The 20,856-nt window shown below is 44.3% G+C and overlaps 2 protein-coding genes and 1 long non-coding RNA gene across 5 annotated transcripts in view; 1 reads left to right on the top strand and 2 right to left on the bottom strand.

Annotated features, from left to right (window-relative positions):
* Positions 1 to 6,527, bottom strand: part of LOC149336014 (uncharacterized) — a 20,020-nt gene extending 13,493 nt beyond the window's left edge. For both annotated transcript variants that reach the window (XM_089552523.1, XM_089552524.1), the window contains exons 1-2: positions 6,406 to 6,527; positions 5,237 to 5,305 (exon numbers count right to left, since the gene is read on the bottom strand). In XM_089552523.1, the coding sequence (XP_089408649.1) occupies positions 5,237 to 5,305; positions 6,406 to 6,443 (107 nt within the window). In that variant the 5' untranslated portion in view covers positions 6,444 to 6,527. The remainder of the gene's footprint in view (positions 1 to 5,236; positions 5,306 to 6,405) is intronic.
* Positions 2,434 to 20,717, top strand: LOC149336015 (uncharacterized). The gene is made up of 3 exons (XR_016284133.1): positions 2,434 to 2,548; positions 20,250 to 20,290; positions 20,355 to 20,717. It is a non-coding gene; the product is annotated as an uncharacterized LOC149336015 (long non-coding RNA).
* Positions 8,417 to 19,551, bottom strand: LOC149336016 (uncharacterized). 2 transcript variants are annotated; one of them, XM_089552521.1, is made up of 5 exons: positions 19,257 to 19,549; positions 18,722 to 18,805; positions 12,951 to 13,144; positions 9,689 to 9,731; positions 8,417 to 8,939 (listed from the first exon to the last, which is right to left on the bottom strand). In XM_089552521.1, exons 1-5 carry the CDS (start codon positions 19,328 to 19,330, stop codon positions 8,792 to 8,794), a joined length of 543 nt encoding a protein of 180 aa, XP_089408647.1. In that variant the 5' UTR covers positions 19,331 to 19,549; the 3' UTR covers positions 8,417 to 8,791. The 2 variants fall into 2 exon arrangements, with proteins under 2 accessions (XP_089408647.1, XP_089408648.1); XM_089552522.1 differs by having other exon boundaries at positions 8,771 to 8,939; positions 9,693 to 9,731; positions 19,257 to 19,551.
* Positions 20,718 to 20,856: the final 139 nt, after the last annotated feature.

Genomic DNA, 20,856 nt, shown 5'->3' on the forward strand with positions numbered 1-20,856 from the left:
AGTAGTTTCAGAAGGGCACTTTCTTGAGTTACTCGCTACATGCTCCTCAGGTAAAGGCCCAACGCAACTGAGACTGAACGAAAGAAGCAGCATGGACAGCTCTGCAGATAAGGTAGGATTCTCTGAGGCAGTTTCAAAGAACGCTCGACGTACTAGAAATGTTTTGCCAAAGTGTACTTTTTTCACAAAGTCGGTACATGTTCGTCGGTACAGTAGTGGGTACAGTAGTCAGGCTGGCGCTGTAGTTTTTGAACGGTTCTTTGCCATTCTTGTGAAGTGTTGAGACTCCTCCAAATGAGGTAAGTTCTTTGGTAATGAACCAGAAGGCGTTGATGCAGAAGATGCAACTATGTATACATGTAATTACGAACAATAATGAAAACTGCAAGTTATAGAGGTGTTAAAAAAGAGCCAATTACGAAAATTTTAACTTCAGATCAAACTGGATCATACACAGCAATTTTGACACAGCCTTTTTTAACTACTAAGACATAGTTACGGCCTAGGCACAGCGGAAGCACATGCAAAGCACAGAGCCTCTGCCTTAACAACCATATGGGGCTTTTTTTTTCTTTTTAAAGTTTACGGACAAAAAGAAAATGCGGTGATTTCACAAGACCTAACCTGCACTTCACTTAACCCATGCAGCCTGAATTCGAGCCACCGATAGCCCTTCAGAGTCATGCCAACCACGTCCCTAGGCTAACAAAAAATGAAGTAAATCAAGGATCCATTCAAGAAACGTGTGTCGTCGACTCGAGCCAGCCCCCACCGCACCCGTCTTCCGTTCCATTTAAGGCGAAAGCCTTTAATAGTTCATACTCGCGGCCATGACTCTGTCCGTCCGCCCGTTACACCTGTAGTGGAAGTCATATCTAGGCATTACTAGCCACACCTCATGACTAACTATTCATTAACCAGCAATCAACTAATAAGGCATGACTAACCAGTCATTAATCAGTCGTCATCTAATAATTCATGACTGGTTAGTCATCAACCAATCATGTCTAGTTAGTCATTAACCGATTAGTCATGACTAGCTAGCATTAGATATTGATTAACCAGTCATTAACTAGTCAACTAATTAGTCAAGACTAACTAGTCATTAGCCAGTCATCAACTATTTAATCCTGAGTCATTAACCAGTCTAGTTAGTCATTAACCGATTAGTCATGACTAGCTAGCATTAGTTATTGATTAACCAGTCATTAACTAGTCAACTAATTAGTCAAGACTAACTAGTCATTAGCCAGTCATCAACTAATTAGTCCTGAGTCATTAACCAGTCCAGTTAGTCATTAACTGATTAGTCATGACTAGCTAGCATTAGTTATTGATTAACCAGTCATTAACTAGTCAACTAATTAGTCAAGACTAACTAGTCATTAGCCAGTCATCCACTAATTAGTCCTGAGTCATTAATCAATCATGACTAGTTAGTCATTACTAGTCATTGATAGTCATGGCTAACTAGTCCTGATGGGCTAATGCTGGTTAGTCATGACTGATTAGTTAATTACAAATATAGTCGCGGCGATTAAGTAGTCATTGACCAGTCAACTAATTAGTCATGACCAGTTAGTCGTTAAAAGATCATGACTAAGTAGTCATTAATCAATCATGGCTAGTTAGTCACGGGTCACGAATAATTAGTCATGACTAGCCAATCCAAGTCGTCCCATAGCCGTCTCGTGTCGTTCGTTAGCAGCCAAAGTTCCGTGGAAAGGCTCTCTTTCGCCCCGCGTACTTTAGATACTCAAAGTTCCCCTGAATTTAGTTTTCTGATTGCTACCATTTTACAGGGAGCAGAGCAAAGTACCACGTTTTTAGTAGCTGGGCTGCCCGGCTAATCACGTTTACACTGGTTGACACTGCTGCGAAGCGACTGGTGGCGGCGCGTACAGTCGAGCGCGATTTGAAGGTTATCGTGCGAGCGTCGACCGCTAACGTGAACAGCGTCATGGCCCAGAATTCTCTGCGGAGGCGAGGGAGGTATCAGACCAACTTCCCTCAGTCTTTTTGCTGTTCCTTCAGCAGCCGTCACTGCCTGCTGGAATATCAGTTTCGGTTTTTTTTTTTTTTGTTCTGCGAACAGGCAATGATCCTAGTGCGCAGGACGTATTCTTTGGTATTATCTGGTAAACAAAGGCGATATGACGAGGAGGTGCTGCGTTGATATATTTTTTCCAACTTCAAAGTCGTTAAAATCAAGAAGTGCCAAGCATTGGCTTTACCGGATCTTTCCCACCAATTCTGTTATCGCCCGCGAAGTTAAGAGGTAACCAAGTCCACACTTTATCGCAACAAAAGGAAAGCTTAGAATAGAGAGAAAGGGTGGTGGGTTTGTCGCGGGGGTGATGGTTGTTGTATGGAACAGCGAACGAGGGAGAGAAGAGTGCGAAATGATGATTTTTCCTGTTCCAAAACCGGCCGCCAGGTGCATGGAGGGCTAGGCTGGTGAACGCTCGCGCGATAACCTTCAAATCGCGCTCGACTGTACGGTAGGGAAGGAGTGCTGTAGAACCGGCATCAATAGCGTCAAGCAAAGGTAGGAATTTTGTCAACTCTTTCGAGAGCGGCCGGCGCGTTTCCGTTTAATAGTCAACGCTAGGAGGCTCGGCTGACGTGGAGGAGCGGAATCCGGCAAGATGGCTGCTGTTGCAAATGGCCGCCCTTTGCTCCGCGCCATGCCTACTCCTTTCTTAGTGCTCCTGGCGGAACTTCAGTCGTGCTGCTACCCACTCCTAACGGCACCGAGCCGGCGTTAGATATCTCGATACGTCCGCTAGAAAAAATAATAGCGTGCGAACGCGCGATAAGTCAAGTTTAGTAGTGAGGGTACGGCCTTATCAACACCTCATATTGCAATCTGGCTGTGTAACGCGGAACAGAAAGCTGTTGGAGAGCTGCCCTAATTGCAACCCAGGTCTACGTACAGGCTCTTCTCTGAGAATGTTTTATCTGTTCTTTTGTCCTCCCCTTCTGGCTTTCACAGATTCAAGCAGTGCGAGGTCCGTTTGTGCTTATAGACCTCATAGCGACGTAATAATAATAATAATATTGCCCTTATATTTCATCACAAGAATTAGGGATGCAGGGAGGAAAAGCTAGGATTGTAGCTTGGCAGGCTCTCGCCTCCCCGACAAAAGATACACAATATGCAAAAGAAAAGGAAAGGCACACGATATCAGCATGTGAACACATACGAAGAGGCAACGGCAAGACGACGAAATGACTATAGTAATGCATGCACAAAAATTCACTTTTAACGCAAATGCAACACTTCGGAACATATAAAAAATAAGCAAAACCATTAAAAATTAAACCCGGTTACACATAACTTAAAACTTCGCAGCTCTTTTTGTTGTAGGCTTTCAACAATCATGTTGTGGCTTTGGCAAAGGTTAAGAAAGAGCGGGAGGTTGTGTTTAAGCATCTGTTTTCCATAACCGGTTCTGTATGAATGAATGTGCCAAGTATCGGTGCTCCTTGTTGTGTACGGTGTGTTTCTTTTGCGCAATGAAGCCACTTCTGCAATAAAAGAAGTACTGTTTTTATTTTCTGTTTTGTATTTGGAAATCAAGCGGTCATTTCTGGGCATTATGCCTCCTATATCGAAAAGTTTTTAGACGGGTGGTCGTTCGCTAAATTATATACTAGTCTAAGCATTATTTTCTGTTGGATATGTAATTTTCGGAGTTCAAATGGAACAAATGGAAGTTAACAAAACACATAACTCAGCCGCGGCCTTAAAAACAGCATGCGTTGAAACATCTTTGTAGCATTTACTGGTCTTGTAATCTATACGAATATCAGTTTTATATTTCGTTGTCCTTACCTTTCTTTGTTCCCATAGCCAACTATGTGATTTGTTCAACAGTTCTTACAGTGATCTACTTTCGGAGACAATCGACCTGACACAACCACCTCGTGATGCACACCCATGAATTATTTTCGGAGACAATCCACAAGACGCAACCACCTCATAATGCACACCATGCATGAACTACTTTTAGAAACAATCCACCTGGCACAACCCCTTCATGATTCACACCCGTAAACTGCTTTCGGAGACAATCCATCTGCTACGACCACCTGTGATGCGACCACCTCGCTACGAACAATGAATTTATCGGAAGCTTCCCCGACGTATGTGTGCGTATGTGTGCGTATGTTCCAGCGTTTTATGCTGTGCGTGCTTGTGTACCCGCGTTTGGTGCTTTGCCCTAAGAACGGCCACCAAACACCCTTTTGGACTGTGATTCATCAAGCGCTTGGCGCGTGATGAGGTGCCATACCACGTATTGGCCATTTTTGCATAGCTTTTTTTTTTCGGAGAGGGGGGAGGGGGATGGTCAGTTTAACTCGGGCGCATTCTAGCAGCCTTTTTCGAACCCCTATAAATTCTCGTCTGGAACAACCATGCAGCACACTGAACAAGACTGGTCCCCAGTCGAAACATCGGTAAACCTTGTTATGATTTTAAGCGTATGTCAGTCTATAAGTATATAGCCTATGGTTCATAGTGTCTTCCCCGCAAGATATATATATATATATATATATATATTATATATATATATATATATATATATATATATATATATATATATATATATATATATATATATATATATATATATATATATATATATATATATATATATATATATATATATATATATATATATACCGCAGATACACCCCCAGGAGTCACTCAGGAACCAACACAGCACTTCGTCCACCTCATCGTCCAACCGCGTGAACGGCTGCCGGTCGTTTCAGAAGACAAACACACAATGACTGAACGCGGGAATGGCCACTGTTAGTGCTACCGCACCAATAAAATACCGTAAACGTCGCTCTATCTCGTGGTAAGAAGCTAGGACGTGCTTTAGTGGCCAGGGAATCATAAGGCACAGCCTCACTCATCTTTCTATCAGTCATGGGGCACGAGCAGGTTACACTGGTTATAAAGCATTGTCTCCTTTGCTCAGTTGCGACGCGCTTAATCAACATTAATCAACTTTAAACCAAAAATAGAAGCCCTCTGCCGCAAGTATCACCGGGGCTTCACAACACGAGCTAAGTTTCTTGTGCTTTTTTCAGACTGCTGCAGATGTTTAATTACAGATACATATTTCTTCTTTTCTATTGGTTGATTCTACGTTCTAAAAGTAACTAAAGTGAACTGCCGTCCAGTGAACGCAAGCGCTGTCGAAACATAAGAAAGGCTCACCTTTCTTGTGGAGTAGCCCACTGGTGGGTGTTCTCGGTGTCATATCGATGTGACCCCGTGACACCCTTCCTGTTTGAATGAAGAAACAAATTGAAGCATAATACACAGCATATGGTGCCCCCAAACAATTGAGTTATGTTACTGCATCATACTAACAACATGCATAGGGTGCGCAACTAAACACTTTTCTGAAGCAAACACAAGTGCGGATTATCCAGTCCGTTCTTAAATGAAAATACTGGGCCTTCAATTGCTGAAAGAAATTTGCTTTTCGTGTAGCATCTGTGCTGACATTTTGTTGGATTTGCCATTTTTGCCGGCCATTCTTTTAAAGAATTGAAGAACCGCAAGTTATGCCGGTGTCATAAACCTCTCACGTCTCCAACAGAAAAGTTGGAGAAGGAAAGGAGAGGAGGTTAACTTTTGGCACTACCCGGACGCAAGCATTTCAACTTTAATGGCCGCTTTTTCAAAAACTGAGATTTTTCACTTTTTATCATTGACGCGTAATGAACATTGGATACTGAACGTATCTTGTCGCTATGTTTTCGATTCCTTTATCGTTCTCTGGAAGAGCAAGTAAAAAAATTCGATGTTTTAGTAGTCGGGCTCCGTTGGTTTTCTTTTCTTCCTATATTTGTTAACCGATTCGTATGATTTCCCCATATGTTAAAGCAGTAAACAACAACTACAGCGGAACAGAAAACGGGCTTCCGCCCTAGGATGAACTCTCCCACCTAAGGCAATGTGTTTACTTCCTGTTTTGAAATTATGCTCGTTATGTTAGAAGCAGTGTTGGCATGTATGTTCTTGGGGAAGCGTAACTGAGGAGAAGTCAATAAAGCTGCATATTTTACTAAACATAAATTTCTGTAATAATGTGATCGTTTTCTCTAGCTTAAATCACAAAACTGTTGGTCTTGTTTGCAGAGCAGCCGACCGCTCAGAGCAACTGTCACGTTTCTCAACAGCGGGAGTTTAAATTCAGTGTTATGGAACTCGAAATATCCATCCAGTCACCTTATACCTCCTGAGCGTTGCTGCAAAATCATGTAACTCTCGATAACAGCTGGTGTTGCGAACTAATAATGAAGCTCACTCGGTGCATTGCCTCGTGGATAAGACTCAACGGCCCACTGCAATGGATGGTATGAAAAAAGGTCGCTCACCGAACTACTACCTGATTCCCTTCCTTCGGGGGTGTCATGTCCAGTGCCAGCACCCGCTGCGACTAGCCGTCTCAGTCGCTCTCTGCACGGCTTCGCGTCGCCTGCTCCTCCCGGCCTTCCGCCTACACTTGCTGTCACTGCAATCGCTTGCGACACTAGACGCTCCTCGGAAACTCCCGTTATCGCCGGCAACGACGACTCCGCGATGCGATGGGTTTGCTCTTTCCTTCTGACTATAACACAAATACGTATAGGAAAACTGGCCTAACTGCAACAAACCCGGTCAGTGAAAAAAAATTTGCAAAGCAACCAAAATGAAAGCGCTTTCATACTTCCATACAAATTGCCGTGCGAAAATACATAAAAAGAACATTTTAATAACTTAGAAGCGGATTGAACCTAACAGTATAATAAGCTCCGCTCAAGAATCAGTTGACTTCATTATAAAAAACTATGTATCATGATAATGAACCTGAGGTAGCCCCAAGTTATGGCGATACTACAGTCTGTGAAGATCAAGCGAACGACGTCTTGTTGACTCCGCAGGAAGTAGATAGAGTAGCTGCCTCTTTAGGGCAACACATTCCCCCGGTGAACATGAAAGAAGAACTATTTTTATTCGACCCGTTTATGATGAACATAAAGCTTTCTTTCAAACATTTAAAACCCAGATTTAAGACGAGCATGTTCTGCAACACCGGAAGACATCAAGGGTTTGTAAACGGTAGGATCTATTAACACTTTATTAAAATATGTTCTTTACCCTCTAGACACTTTGGTTTTAAACAAAGCGCATCTACTACCATGGCCCCTAATAACTTAAAATATAGTACTGTCGAGCCGCCTTACAGAAAAGCCTGACGCTCAAGCTGACTGCTTTCGTTACATCCGATGATCGCAGTAAGTGGACTTCGCAAATGGCAAGTAAAAATTCTAACATGCGAATGCAAAACATGCGCATGCACCGAGTACTCAAGTTCATATTTCTGTACATGAATCCATAACTAACATCTGGCTGCACATCCCACCAACTCAGTTTACGCGGAAGATTCTCTGCAAAAACCGCAATGAATCTGCATTTGAAAAGCGTCACTCATACTAGAAAACCCACCTTGTTCACCCCGCTGCATCCAGGCGTGTGGTGCGAAACAATAAGCAGGGTGTATGGTTTGCTCAGGCTTGCTGTTATTTCTGAGCGCATGTCTAACTAAGAATCGGCTACATTTTTGGACGTAGTGAGTGCAGATAGGTGAGATAGTTTTGCCGGTACGTATTCCACAAGCAAAACAGTACCGCAAAGACGCTAGCATATTGTTTCCGGTATTTCACTAACAAATTTATGGACTACGAATATGTCAAATACAATGGCTTTTTCTCTCCCAGTTTGTGCTTCGTCCTCTTCACGAGCACTCATTTACTCGCTGACTGAGTTTAAAAAATCTAGTAAACAGCTTCTCAAAGCCAAGCTACCTTTATTAAGATATACGCTCAGAGGTACAGGAGTTTCACACAGTCTTCCCCGCAAACACCGCTTAAAGAGTCTGAAGAAATCTGGCAATTGAGTGCAATATTTCCACTGAAATCATTCCTCCAGTTTAACTATCCCAAGCACCACAGGGGAACGGCCCAATATTGGTTATATATTGGCAGATACCGCTCCTCAAAAGGACCACAGTGAAACCATCTCTTTCCAACATTGCGCCGATTACTTGTTCTGCTTGGGATAAACACTGCACTGAGGCCTGCCTGATTCATTTCAGGGCACGGAGGTTGCGAAATACATGTCTGCAGTTCCTTTGAAAGTGGTCTCACGATAAGTTCACATACTCCTCTATGCGGTTCAAGCAGTGGATCACTTATCTCTAGATAACTGATCCAAAAGTATTCTTACCATTAATTTTCCAACAATGAAAAGGTCGACGATTTTCACCCTTACCCTACGAAGGGAAAAGAAATTGCACCCTACCACCGCATCACGGCTGGGCTGGTCGAAGTGGGAACACAGCAAGAGAACAGTAAAGAAATATCTTTATTGAGCATGAAGGATAGAACTGAAGGGAAAAAATATGTGCTCGTTGTGGCATACATGGCTGAAACCAACAGTCACCAAAACCAAGGAGCATAGGGGACGTCATTTCTTTTTTTTTTTTTGAATTTGTAGTTTTCATCAATGGGAGATTAATAAAAACAGTACAAAAAACAACCACACGCCGCCTGTGGGCTCAGAACCCACGATGTTGGGAATTTGGCCCAACGGGTAATTACGGGGAACTCAGTAATTAAGAGGGTGAGCGTGTTGGTGTGCCTCCGACAGCGTCATGCTCCTGACTGCTCACACCAATGGCTGGCACGCCAGGAGCACGACGCTGTCGGATGCACATAGCATTCACTCACCACCGCATGTAGCTACGCTAGAACCAAGATAATAATAAGCTTTTGAAATTGTCGACCGCAAACAGCCGGTGACACTGCTCAGGCCTTGCACCCCTAGACGAAAGGGCCATTTAAGATATCCCATGTAGTTTCCCTGGACCCTGCAATGAAAGAAGAGGTCACCATCACACTCATTACCGTCATTACACTCATTATCGCTATTCCATTAGGTTCCCGGCTGTAGAACGGTCTCGCTTTTACTCCTTATCATTTCCATCTTGCCCTGTCCCACGCCAACCGTTCTTGCTTTGCACTTGCTAAGCTTGCTGCCTCTTGATTAATCCTCGTTATATGCTATTAGCGGCGACGCTTCCTCGTTCTTATTTTCCACGGAGTGAATCTGATGTCCACCAGTTGGTTTAGCTAGGCTGTTGCGAACTCTTTTTTTGTCTACTTCGTGCTTTTGTTTGCTGTCTCTTATAGTTACGCTATACTTTCTTAAATCGCTCGCTCTGCGGTTGCCTGTCTCATCTGAAACTCGGTCTCGGGAAGTGTGGTCTTCTGCGGCTTCAGAAATCAACTTGCCCTGCAAATTCTTCGTTTAAGCACAATCTTTGGATCACCTTCACGATATCAGCCAGTCGGGTTAGATGTCGCGGCAAATTGCCACTGAACAAAACCAGCTCCACAATACTAGGCATTCACAACTTTGTCCAGGGACTATAGAGTAAAAGCAGGCAGTGCGATCAGTCACCATTCGTGGACTTTGCCATTGACTAAGCCGCAGCCGTGTTGACTGGGCCACAAGCCACGTTTACGGGACGCAGATGCGGCTCTTTCAACTAATACAGGTGCCAACCAAAATATTAGGGATATGGGTATTCACAGAAACAAGACGGAAAAAGCTTACCCACTATTTTCAGGCTCCGTTTCATCCTCCTCGCTAGCTGGCCCTGTAAGAAACAAGGCTTATCACATTTTTCAACACAAACTGCTTACAAATATAAAAACTACACTGATGTGTAACCATATTTACACCTAACGATATGCCGTTAATGAGAATAATCCTCTTTTTGTGTTTATGACAGTGCGAAACAGATAATGATTTTGCAAGGCGGACATCTTTAGAGACGTCCGTGTTTTTTCTCCGTCCCTCTCTTTCCCTTTTACAAAATCTGAATATTTAGTCACTCCAAGGTAGTCAATGAGAACACCTATCGGAATAACCTTCTTGCCATTCTTTTTTCTCTGTCTGTGCTTAGTACGAACTTGGTACTTGGCTTAGTGCAAGACATTTTTGGAAACGCTTCTTTTTCGTTCAAAGATAATCTGACTCGAAAAAACAGAAATATCGACTGCTGGTCTATTTCGCCAGCTTAGGTTTGCTGGACGGGCAAATCAATGCAGGTTAATGAAGCTGCACGTGAGCTATAAAAGGCAAAGTACTTGTGCGATCAGGAATAATTTCGACCTCCTGGAGTTATTACTGTCCTGGAGTTATAATTCCACACGGGCGACTTTTACATTTCGGCTCTATAAAACTACGGCAGAGCATTCCGGTCGGGATTCGATCCCTCGAACTTGGACTCCGCAACACGCTGAGCCATCGTGGTGGGTCCACGTTTACGTTTACTTGTCGATCAATTGACTACAGGTAGTCGTCGTAACCCTCGCGGTCACTTGCAATAAACTCATGCACTAGAAGTACACTGTGAGGCTATTTGTAACTTCGATAGGAGGAGGAATCTTAAACAAAGCGTAGAAAGATGCTCTAGAGAAAAGTCCTGTAAGTACGTACATGCACATATGCGGCTTGCTCACGATGTGAAGAACTGATGTCATTTAAACTTGTTCATTGTGATTTAAACACGTCTGAATACATTCAGCACTTCCAACTATCTTTCGGGGATCAGTCTTTACAGCACAGAGCCTTTTAGATACTTAAAAGTTAAGAAGAGGCCAAAATTTATTGTTGGATGAAGTAAGTACTGGGCGCTCCACAGACAAGAAAATCATCGCGCTGTGAAAAAACTTCTACACAGACACATTCAATAAAATTTCAGCCCACATGTGTGGAGGAACACAAGGAACCGTCCTCACCGTTTAAAAATCAAGCGACTATATTCACCCCAAATAACTTTCATCAGGATAAATGCCGCAAGGTTTGAGAATTACGCAAAAACACATCCTTGTTTCAGGCTTATCAAAAACGCTGATGAAATTCTACTGCGCAAAGAGTAGAGACAACAGGATAAGAAATCTACATTTATGAGTTTTATACGTAATGTTATCCTATGTCGCCAGTCTACTTCATTTTATTTTTAAAAATCAGCCAGTCAAATGAAGCGACGCCAGGATGGTGTCGGCGAAATTGGCTGGCGGTTTTGTATTATGAAGCACGACATACTGTGCGAGAGCAAAGTATTTTGCACGTGGACACCACCGCCACGTATTTGAAAGCGGGATTGAGAGCCCCAGAGAGCCAACATACGCCCGTCTTCAACTTTTTCATGCTAAATACCAAATTCACCTAATGTACGCCGGCGGCCTATGCTCCGCTGCCGCGTTTATGCAGCAAAGTTGTCAACGCCAAAGCGTACTGCTCTAAAGCCGTGTTTCTGTCCCCACGTTCTCCACGCCAGCGCATGCAGCGCATATCTCTCTGTCGCTATCGCCATATAGCTCAAAACCCGAATACTAGTCTTATAGTATTATTAGTTGATGAAGACGACGATGTGCAATGCACAGCGCGAGAGGGTGTTGCAGTTACACAGGAGGCGGTATCGGCTGCGGTGATAGCTGTACTGCTCTTGATTAGTGGCCAGCGAAGGAAATCTGTTCGCGGGTTTCAATCCACGTCACGGCACTATTTTATTTATTTATTTATTTATTTATTTATTTATTTATTTATTTATTTATTTATTTATTTATTTATTTATTTATTTATTTATTTATTTATTTATTTATCGTTTGCCCAAGGTCACCAACAAGGTCAAGCATCACACAAAACGGTGAGCCGGCTTGATATCGCGAAGAGAAATGACCTCTGAGCTAAGCACTCGTGTAAGTCTCTGATGTATAGAAAATGAAATTGTCTCTAATGCCATGTGATTCTGACAGGAAATAGCCACCTTTTGTTTTCCCATTGACTGATCCTAGGACGACTACTTGACCGAACTTTGTAATGCTAGTTTTGTTACATGTACATTGTGCAAGGGGGCCGGGGCCCTTGTCAGGCGCTCCGTCGCCTTTAGCCTCGGTCCCCTCTTGGACTGTGTCTGAGGAAACAGTAAAGAAAGAAAGAAAGTTATCGTTAAATTCCAACAAGAGTTCCCTCTAAAAGATTAGATATTCCCCTATCTGTCTCAAATAATTTTCGTAAAACATCGGCGCATCTACGTGTACAGCTAAAGTAGATGAAGACGTGCCGCTGTGAGTAGGGGACAAGAGAGCAAAGCTGAGTAATGCGTGCAATGATATCATTCTTTACAGGCACGGATTATTTCAATATAGCTTAAGTTAATCGTCCACTGAGCGTGTCCTCCAGCATTGCGGAAGCTAGGTTTTCTGACCACCTAAGCTGGCCCATACTTTGCAAAAGGTCTTCGCAAGAACAACATCGGTGATTGGCCATTGCCGTGCAGACCGTGACAATGTGATTGCCCACTACCCGAACTCTGAGCAGACATGCGCCATTGATGAAAACCACTTGTGCATTGTTAGTTTCCCGTTTAATATACTGCTGTTCAATTTCATAACAATCCAGACTTTCTATCAGGGCTCCTGGTTTCCTAGTGCTTGACATTTGTGGGGCGCTGTGTACTTGATACGTTCAGAATTAAGATACATCTATCTAAGCTTATCTGCAAAGAATGCGATGAAAAGAAGATTTCTCACCAATACTGCGATATTTGGGCTTTTGATTGCAGGGATAAGGTTGCGTTACCACCTATTACGAGCATGAGTAGACTGCTCTCGTCGGTTTAGGCCCTCACGACTGCCTTCGTATCATACAAACTAGTCATCATGAACAACAACAAACTACCAACTAGGCACCACCTATAGAGCGCGCACATTTTTCTCAACATGCAACAGTGTTATCAAGTTTCATGCTTCCTGTAGCATTTCTCTGTAGGAGCATTCCAACAGACAGTCTGTCTTGCTTCACTTACCGAATTCTTTCAATAAAGTGTGCGCTGTTTCAGGCGGCATTCGCCTCGAGACAAGGTCCTCAGTCTCAAGAAGTTGAAAGTGCTGCGTCGCTCTCACGCCCAGAGTTTCGAGCACTGCCATCGTGTCGATGAGCCTGTCGTTGCTGTAGACGCCATTCGCTTTTAAGGCTTCTTTTATATCTTCTTTTAATTTTCTGGGCGGAGAAAAGATAAGTCCACAGACATCAGTGATATAATTTCCCTAAATCTTTCGAATGTACTACCTCTGCACTTCATTTAATTCTGTCTTCTCAATGAGTAGGTGGCTTTTAATGGCATCAGTTTGCATCAGCGTGTGGTTGGACCCACCTTGGCTCGCAAATTTAATCGGTACAAACGCTGTTTTTGGATCTCCGTTTTTTTTTTTAAAGAGGCCCTACGGGCCTAGTGATCATGAAAGAAAGCTCGAACAACCATGTGCTTCATTAATAACTAGTCTCAAACTATTTTGTACCGGCAGTTTTTGTCGCGGTCGGCGCCACCGATGAAGTCCACCTTTACGTCACGGTCGACCGACAAATCTAGATTACCACTTTCCTGGTGACGACGGCGTCGCCGACAAGCGCTGGTGATTGTGAACAACCACGCTATTCAGTTACGTCAAAACAACCAGGGCAGGCGCATCTTGACGTCATTCGATGCGAGTGGAAGTGCTGACTGCCTCGTCGGACAACATTGAAACACATTAAATCATGTTACACTCAACGCCTGAGACTGAAACCTACTAGGTAACACCTCCTTGCGGCCAATGAAACAAATCATATCGCTTGTTTGCATTCCAGATTTTGTGTCTGCTCCTTTTTAAGTGTAGAAATATTTCCGGCGATGTCCATATGTAATATGTATTATGTAAGGCGATGTCACGATGTTACTGCACATTAAAGAACCCCAGGTGCTCGAAATTTCCGGAGTCCTTCACTTCGGCGTCCCTCATAGGCTGAGTCGCTTTGGGACGTTAAACCCCAATAAACCAACCAAGCCAATATCTAGAGGAAATCCCTATCCCTTTTCTTGCCTCATCCTTATCTCTCAAATAATTTATTACAAAGGTACCGTTGGTGAACTTTTTTTTTAAAGTCCATGGCGTCCGAAGTAAAGCTTTTTCACTAGCACCGCAGTAATAGCACCCACACAAATGTCGGCGCTGGATTACATTGTTGTATTGTAACATTTTTGCATCGTTTACCCACAAAAGTCGAACCTGGGGATTTTTAAAATACCTGCCAAAAAGTGAGGGCCGCTATCCCTCCCATTTGATTTTTGTTTGTCGAATGGTGAGTCAACAGGCCTGCGGGTACAGGAAGCTCTTATCTCGGCACGATTCACTTGAAGACATTGCTTAACCGCGTTTATACTGGTCACTTGGAAGATGGGCTTCGCGTCTTCGAAAGCACTTCTAGGAAACTCACATAGACTCCAAGTGGTGGCAGTAGCAGTTGATGACTGCTAAGGGTGTTCGTGTGCGTGGTGGCGAGGCTCTTCTAGGTCACAGGTGTCTGCCTAAAAGTCTCGCAATTAATTCATATCTGTGTGTTCCTATGGTGGAGCAATTGCTGGTACAGTGATCGCACCGTTAGTCTCAGCAGTACCTTGCAACAACCTACACCTCTCCGCTTCCGGCTTAATGCCATGGACAGGACACGAGCTTGTGAAGCCGCTCTGAGGACCTCGAGCCCGAGTCACCACATGCTATGGATCATAGGAGAGGAGAGAGAAGAAAGTCACGGACATCTGAATTGCCAATAAGTGATAATAATAATGACGATAATAGTAAGGAAAGAAACTTTATGAGACATTAAGACATTTTATGCGGCAGTTGTGCTAAAGGAATTGGATTTGCCCTTGGTGATTAACTTTCACGCTTTACACTAGTAGATACTTCTATAAGCCGAAGTTTCAGACTGGCGAAAGAAGTTTCCTGGAGGGTGCAGGTGGGGGGAGATGGTTCGGAGGGTGGCGCTTCAGGAGGGTTGAAATGGGTTAGAGAGGAGGGTTGCAGTCGTGTGGGCAGCTCCCCTACCTAAGGGATGGGAAGGTGGCTGGCGCCTCTGCAAGGCAGCTGGCATTCGCATTGCGTCGCTGAATTACATTTCGCCGTCACTTTTTCGTTCGGCTTCTGCGCGGCTTTCTATTGATTGGAGGACTTGTGAGGGGTGGAGGCAGGTGGATTGACGATCAGTGGTGCGTCTGGAGGGTGGAGTTTGGTGAGTGGGTGGTGGAATGATTGCGGAATGAGTTTGACAGTGGGTGCTTGGTGAAGTCGGTAATTGAGTGTTGCTTCAGGAGTGTAGAGGCTTCCATTACCGAGGTTTGGAACAGACTCCGGCTTTTTTGAATTGCGGCACTGGATCTGCTTTCGCAGTTAAAAACAGTACCCGTCTGGAGTGCTTTGCATTAATCTCGACCCCCTGGTGCCACTAACAGCGAGCCATTACATAAGAGACTGTGTAGTTACCGTCGTATCCACGTGGCCCGCAAGTTTCCTCCGAAGCATCGTATAAATTAATTTACAGAGTATTCATCTTTTTAGCGCAAACACGACACAGAGAAACAGAAAAACACGGACGCTTCTCGCAAGTGATTTATTTAAGGTAGAACCACGATATATATATCCACAGGCCTGCGATGGCGCAGCCTAACAAGTAACCTGGAAACTAGCCATAAAAAATTTAACAAACTAGAATTGATAGAGAATTCACCTCAGCACTGTACAGGGCAGTGGATGTGTCACTAAAACGATCCGATCCCGCTTTCCTGATAAAAAAAGCCTCCAAGGTTTCACGAGCGGTTTTTGACGACTTCTGCCTAGGATTGACACGCAGCAATGGAAATGCGGTTCACAAGCATTGCAAGCAATGGAGTGGTCAAGAAGATGCGTGCACTCCCTATTAGGCAGGTCTTTTGCATGCCCCCTGAGTCGGTTGTTAAGGCAACACCCCGTCTGGCCAATGTACACTTTGCCACAAGACAGGGGGATCTTATATACAACGTTCAAGGCGCACTTACCAAACCGGTTATCGTGGTTATTTTGACAGCACCTTTTTCTTTTCTTTTCTTTTTGTTTTCGCGATCCGACCGCACAGTTGCGCGAGTTCCTTAGGGGCTGAAAAAAAAACCTTCGGAAGGCCAAACCGATGAACCACCTTTCTTAGGTTGTGGATGACTTTGTGCAGATACGGAATCACTTCCAGTCTCTGTTGACCCTCCCAAGGCTTCGAAGCAGTCGTGCGCGTTCCAGGCTTCATTTCCTTCAGCAGCGTTCCCTCCACTGACGCCATGCCCGACCCAGGGTAGCCAGCTGAAAAGAGCCTACCCAATTGATGATCGAAACTTGCTGTCTTCTCATGTTCACACTACCTGTGGAGCGCGGATTGAAGGCAAAGAGTTGTATTGCCTCTCTTTACTACTTTAGAATGGGCAGAACTGTATGGCAAGAGCTCTTTTCTTGCACGAGGGGAATACACCCAGCAAACATGCCTTTCCTTGAGGGTTAAACGTCGGTCTAAGAACTGGAGAATTCCCTTCCTGATAGCTGATAAGTAAAAGATAAGGAAGCTGATAAGTAAAACGTCAGTCCTTTGCCATGACGTTGAAAATTATCGAAGACATAGTTCAGTGTTTTCCCATCTGAAATGGAGCATTTCTTGTTCAAAATAATACAAAGTCGTCCATATAACAAAAAACTTTCAGGAATTTGTCACTGTTGCTATGATTAAAACCATCATGCAATGAGCGATCGATGTAAGATAAAAATGCTGCACAAAACACAAAACCGGTGCAAACCGGTGCAATCGAAGGTCCCGGTGCAGTCTTTGACTTTAGGACCCTCGTCTGTACATTTATGATCTTTTGTATATTTTGGGGGGTACAATAAAACCTAACTTTCTAAAAAAATGCGTAAACCTATACACATACCTTTCTTTAGCAGATGAAATTGGTCGTCAAATTTTATAAAAGTGCTACAAAGTTAAAACTCTTCAAGGACTAAAAAGTTCTCTATGGTCATGCCTGCTGCATTTTGGAAAGGAACAGCCGCATTTTCATCTATGCAATCTTTGACAGCAGCGAACAGTTCAGGATGAGGCACAGCATAAAAGGGCTCTTCCACATCGATAGAGAAGGCATAATCTAGATCACTGTTATATTGAAAGAAACGAACAATGTCAGTTAAATGCTTTACCGGGAAGGCGTCACTTATATCGATCGCATTTAAAACTTCTAAAAGCAATTTTCTCTCACAGTGCTGTCATGTGCCACCTTCGTCCACAATGGTACGAAATGGAGTATCTGGTTTATGTGTCTTAACGATAAAAGAGACATGCAACGCATCGCTTTCATTTACAGTTATATCTCTTGCGAGCCTCTGAATATCTAAACGCTTGCAAAGCTCGACTGCATTAGCCTTAATTCTAGTTTGATCTTTTTTTCACACGAGTGAAATTCTTGTTAACGGCCAACGTAGCCTTTTCATGTACAGAAGGGAAAACACATGTCTAGAACGACCGAAGTGTGTGTTACGCAGCTCCTAAAGCCGCTGCGACAAGGAAGGCAAAATATGACGATGAAGTCTTATCAGTTAAACTGCACAGACTTACACACAGACAATTTTTAACCAAGTGTTACACGCACCTTGGCAAGGCGACAAAGCCAACAGGCAGGCAACAACGCTGGGGCAGGCAACAGTGCTGAGGTGAATTCTCTATCGCGTCTCGTATGATAACTTCGGCTGGCTAGTTTCCTGAGTACTTGTTTGGCAGCGCCTGCGCAGGCCTGTGGATATATACCAGGTGTCCCAGCTAAATGTAACAAAGGTTTTAAAAAACACGGGATGTCCTAGCCGTCTGAAACCAAATGAAGGCTGTTTAGAGTCGCGTGACCTAGTCTGCAGTATTTTTTCGTTCTTCAAGGTTGACTAGTTAGTTAAGCTTAATTAACTAACTTTTTAATTATTGACTTGAGGAACAAAGTGTCCATGGAAAAGTTGTAGATCGCTTTGAGAAACAGCTTACTGAGACATTTGCAGCAACGTAATATTTACGTAAAATAGTTTTTTTGCCGGCCTTTAACCATAACCCGCACAATAAGAAACAGCTTCCACATGAAAACTGTGCCACTTCCACGTCCCAAGACGCGCCTTAAAGAATAAAATCCGTTTTTTCTGAAGTCCTCTCCTTGATGAGACTTTAGGTGCACATTGGGGCAGAGAAGTGAGCGAGCAGCTGGTCACGTGATAACTTTCTTTTAAGGCCTATAAATGAAGCTACGTAAATCGTAACTTGACAGAAACAGCACTACTAGCGGTTTTTTGAGGCGATCTAAAACTTTTCCATTGACACTTTCTTCCTGAAGTCAATAATTAAAAAGTTAGCTAATTAAACTTAGCTAATTAATGAACTTTGAAGAGTGAAAAAATACTCAAGACTAGGCCACGCGACTACAAACAACCCTCAGTTGATTTCACTGGACTAGGACACTTCGCCTTTTTTAAAAGTATGATTACATTTAGCTGGGGCACCCGGTATATACCGTGGTTCTACTTTCAATAAATCAGTTGCAATTAGCGCCCGTGTTTGTCTTTCTCGCTGTGTCGTGAATCGTGTTTGCGCTAAAGAGATTAATACTTTGTCAGGAAACCAACTAGCCCAACATCTAACTCACTGAAATTTTATTAATTTACTTGGGGAGATTCGTGGCTACCGAACGCAAGCGTTGTTGGGACATGTAGTGCTCACATTTCTTGCGAAGTAGCCCTCTCTTGGGAAGGGAGGCTTTCCTCTTCGTCTTCACAATGGGGCCGCCACGTTTCGAGTGATGACCTATCAGAATCAGTAAGCAAATGCATGGGTCTTGTTGCACGCGTAGAAAGGGAAGAAGTGCGCTCGCGTGAGGAAAAAATGAGTAAAAAGCAGTATTCATTCACGCCTGTGACGAACTACTATCGAAAAGTGTTGCTGAACTTAAACCGCGGCCGACGAAGGCTAGCATGCTATTAGCTCTGCCGCGGAACCTTTGTTACTCCGCGCAGAAACTACCCTTGCGTGCAGGGTAAGGAACGTCGAGATCTGTTAGATTTCAGGATGTCTTATGATGGACCGGTAATCTAGAAACTTCCGCTTCTAGCAATCCACATCGTTAACCAAGCCACCACAATACACTCTCGCGAAATGTCGCGCCCGTTATGAGCCCTCAGCTGTGAATCTCGAAGCTAACGCACTAACCATGCAAAGGTCTACAATAGCAGAGGCGTAGTGGACAAAAAGTGCTTACTCCTCGAGTGACCTGGACATGCTGAGTGAGAATGCTTCCAGCCGCCGGCGAGCCCGCTCAGTCGCGCCGCACATCTCGTTGTTGCCCCTTGATCCCGGCCGGACTCCTACTGTCGCTATCAGCTTGGCTTCTGCCACTCGGCCTCACCGCCGCGGGAACAGTTCCGCGACAGCCCCGTTATCGCCGGGCGAAGGGCCTCGGCGATGTCGCGCCCCTTCCTTTCTTCTCGATGAAAGAGTAATGTAAGCACCGGGTGCGGAGTGGTATGTAACATTTTAAATTCCGCACTGTGGAGCACTGTTTTAAAGAAGAAAACTCCGATTGACAATTCCCATAAGCTTTCCAGATAACCTTTGCAATAAACGCACACATTAAATTTTTTTTTTCATTTTTCATACCTGAAGCATTGGGGTTTCTCATAGACATATGGCTGATATCGTCTGTAAAAGTGTTTATTGCCTGTGCAGCGGGAATTTCTTATTCTTGCTATTTCGAGACAACCTTATGGCTGCCTTCGCAAATTATAAAGAGCGAATAACAGAGGAAACCACTGTTAGAACAGACGGTGGTAGCGGCACAGGGCATTACCCCCTTACCTTGAGACCAGTGGGCGCCGAACGCGCCGAACCTCCCCGCACGACGACCTCGGAGGGGATTATATGCCCTTTCTGGGAGAGGGTCGGGACGGTCGCGGTGGGGACGGAGATGGGGTTGTCGGGCGGGCAGTGTGTGTGTTGGGAGTGTGTGCTGTGTGGAGTTGTGGACTTGCCGTTGTCGGTGATGTAGTGTGCCGCCTTTTCTCATCCATGTAATAAATGGTGGTTGTTGTGTTGTAGAAAAAGAATATGTGTGGTGGCGAGTGATTAAAACGCCGAACGGATCACTCCGTTACTACACTAATTTTCTGGTGCCGAAAACCGGGAGGACGATTCTGCAACATCAACTATCACTTCGTTACTACAACCACTATGCCTGACTTATGTTTTCTTTCAGCGTGGGAGCTCTATCGCACTCAGCGCTTCTCAGAAGCCGAGGCAAGTAATAAAGTATTTCTGGAAGAATGGCCTTTACATCATAGCTATCGTATACACTTTCCAGGACGACCCTCGCCCGGCTCCTTGCCGCTGTCACGTGACCACCATCTGCCCGTGCCTCGCGCTCCCTTCACCGCCTTCATGTGGTGTGCACACTTGGTGTGTGAGTGAGGGGTAGTGGGCATTGCGGGTGCGCCTGCACCCCGCCTCAGCTTCATGCAATCTTTGCCCTCTTCGGGAAGAACGCGTGGTCTAAGAAACCCAATGCCTTCGAAACTCCTTTCAGGCGTGGCGCGCCGCCTGACACCAACAAGACGAACACTGTTATCGGTCAAAACACGTCAACGTCGCGCTATGTGTACAAGAGTGGGGAGCAAATATTACGCTGAAGGTGCTTCTGTTGAATAAAGTTTATTCGCTTCGGCAACACGGGCTTTTCAGACATTCTCCGGTCTTGTATCTGGACGGCTCGAGTCAGTGCTATGCTGAACTTCCGGACGACGCACACCCATCACATGTACAGTTCCACTAACCTGTAGGTCACATTGAATCCAGCTCAATCACTT

This window comes from Amblyomma mixtum, chromosome 7, assembly GCF_055824585.1.
Source record: "Amblyomma mixtum isolate Tamu chromosome 7, ASM5582458v1, whole genome shotgun sequence".
Classification (NCBI taxonomy): domain Eukaryota; kingdom Metazoa; phylum Arthropoda; class Arachnida; order Ixodida; family Ixodidae; genus Amblyomma; species Amblyomma mixtum.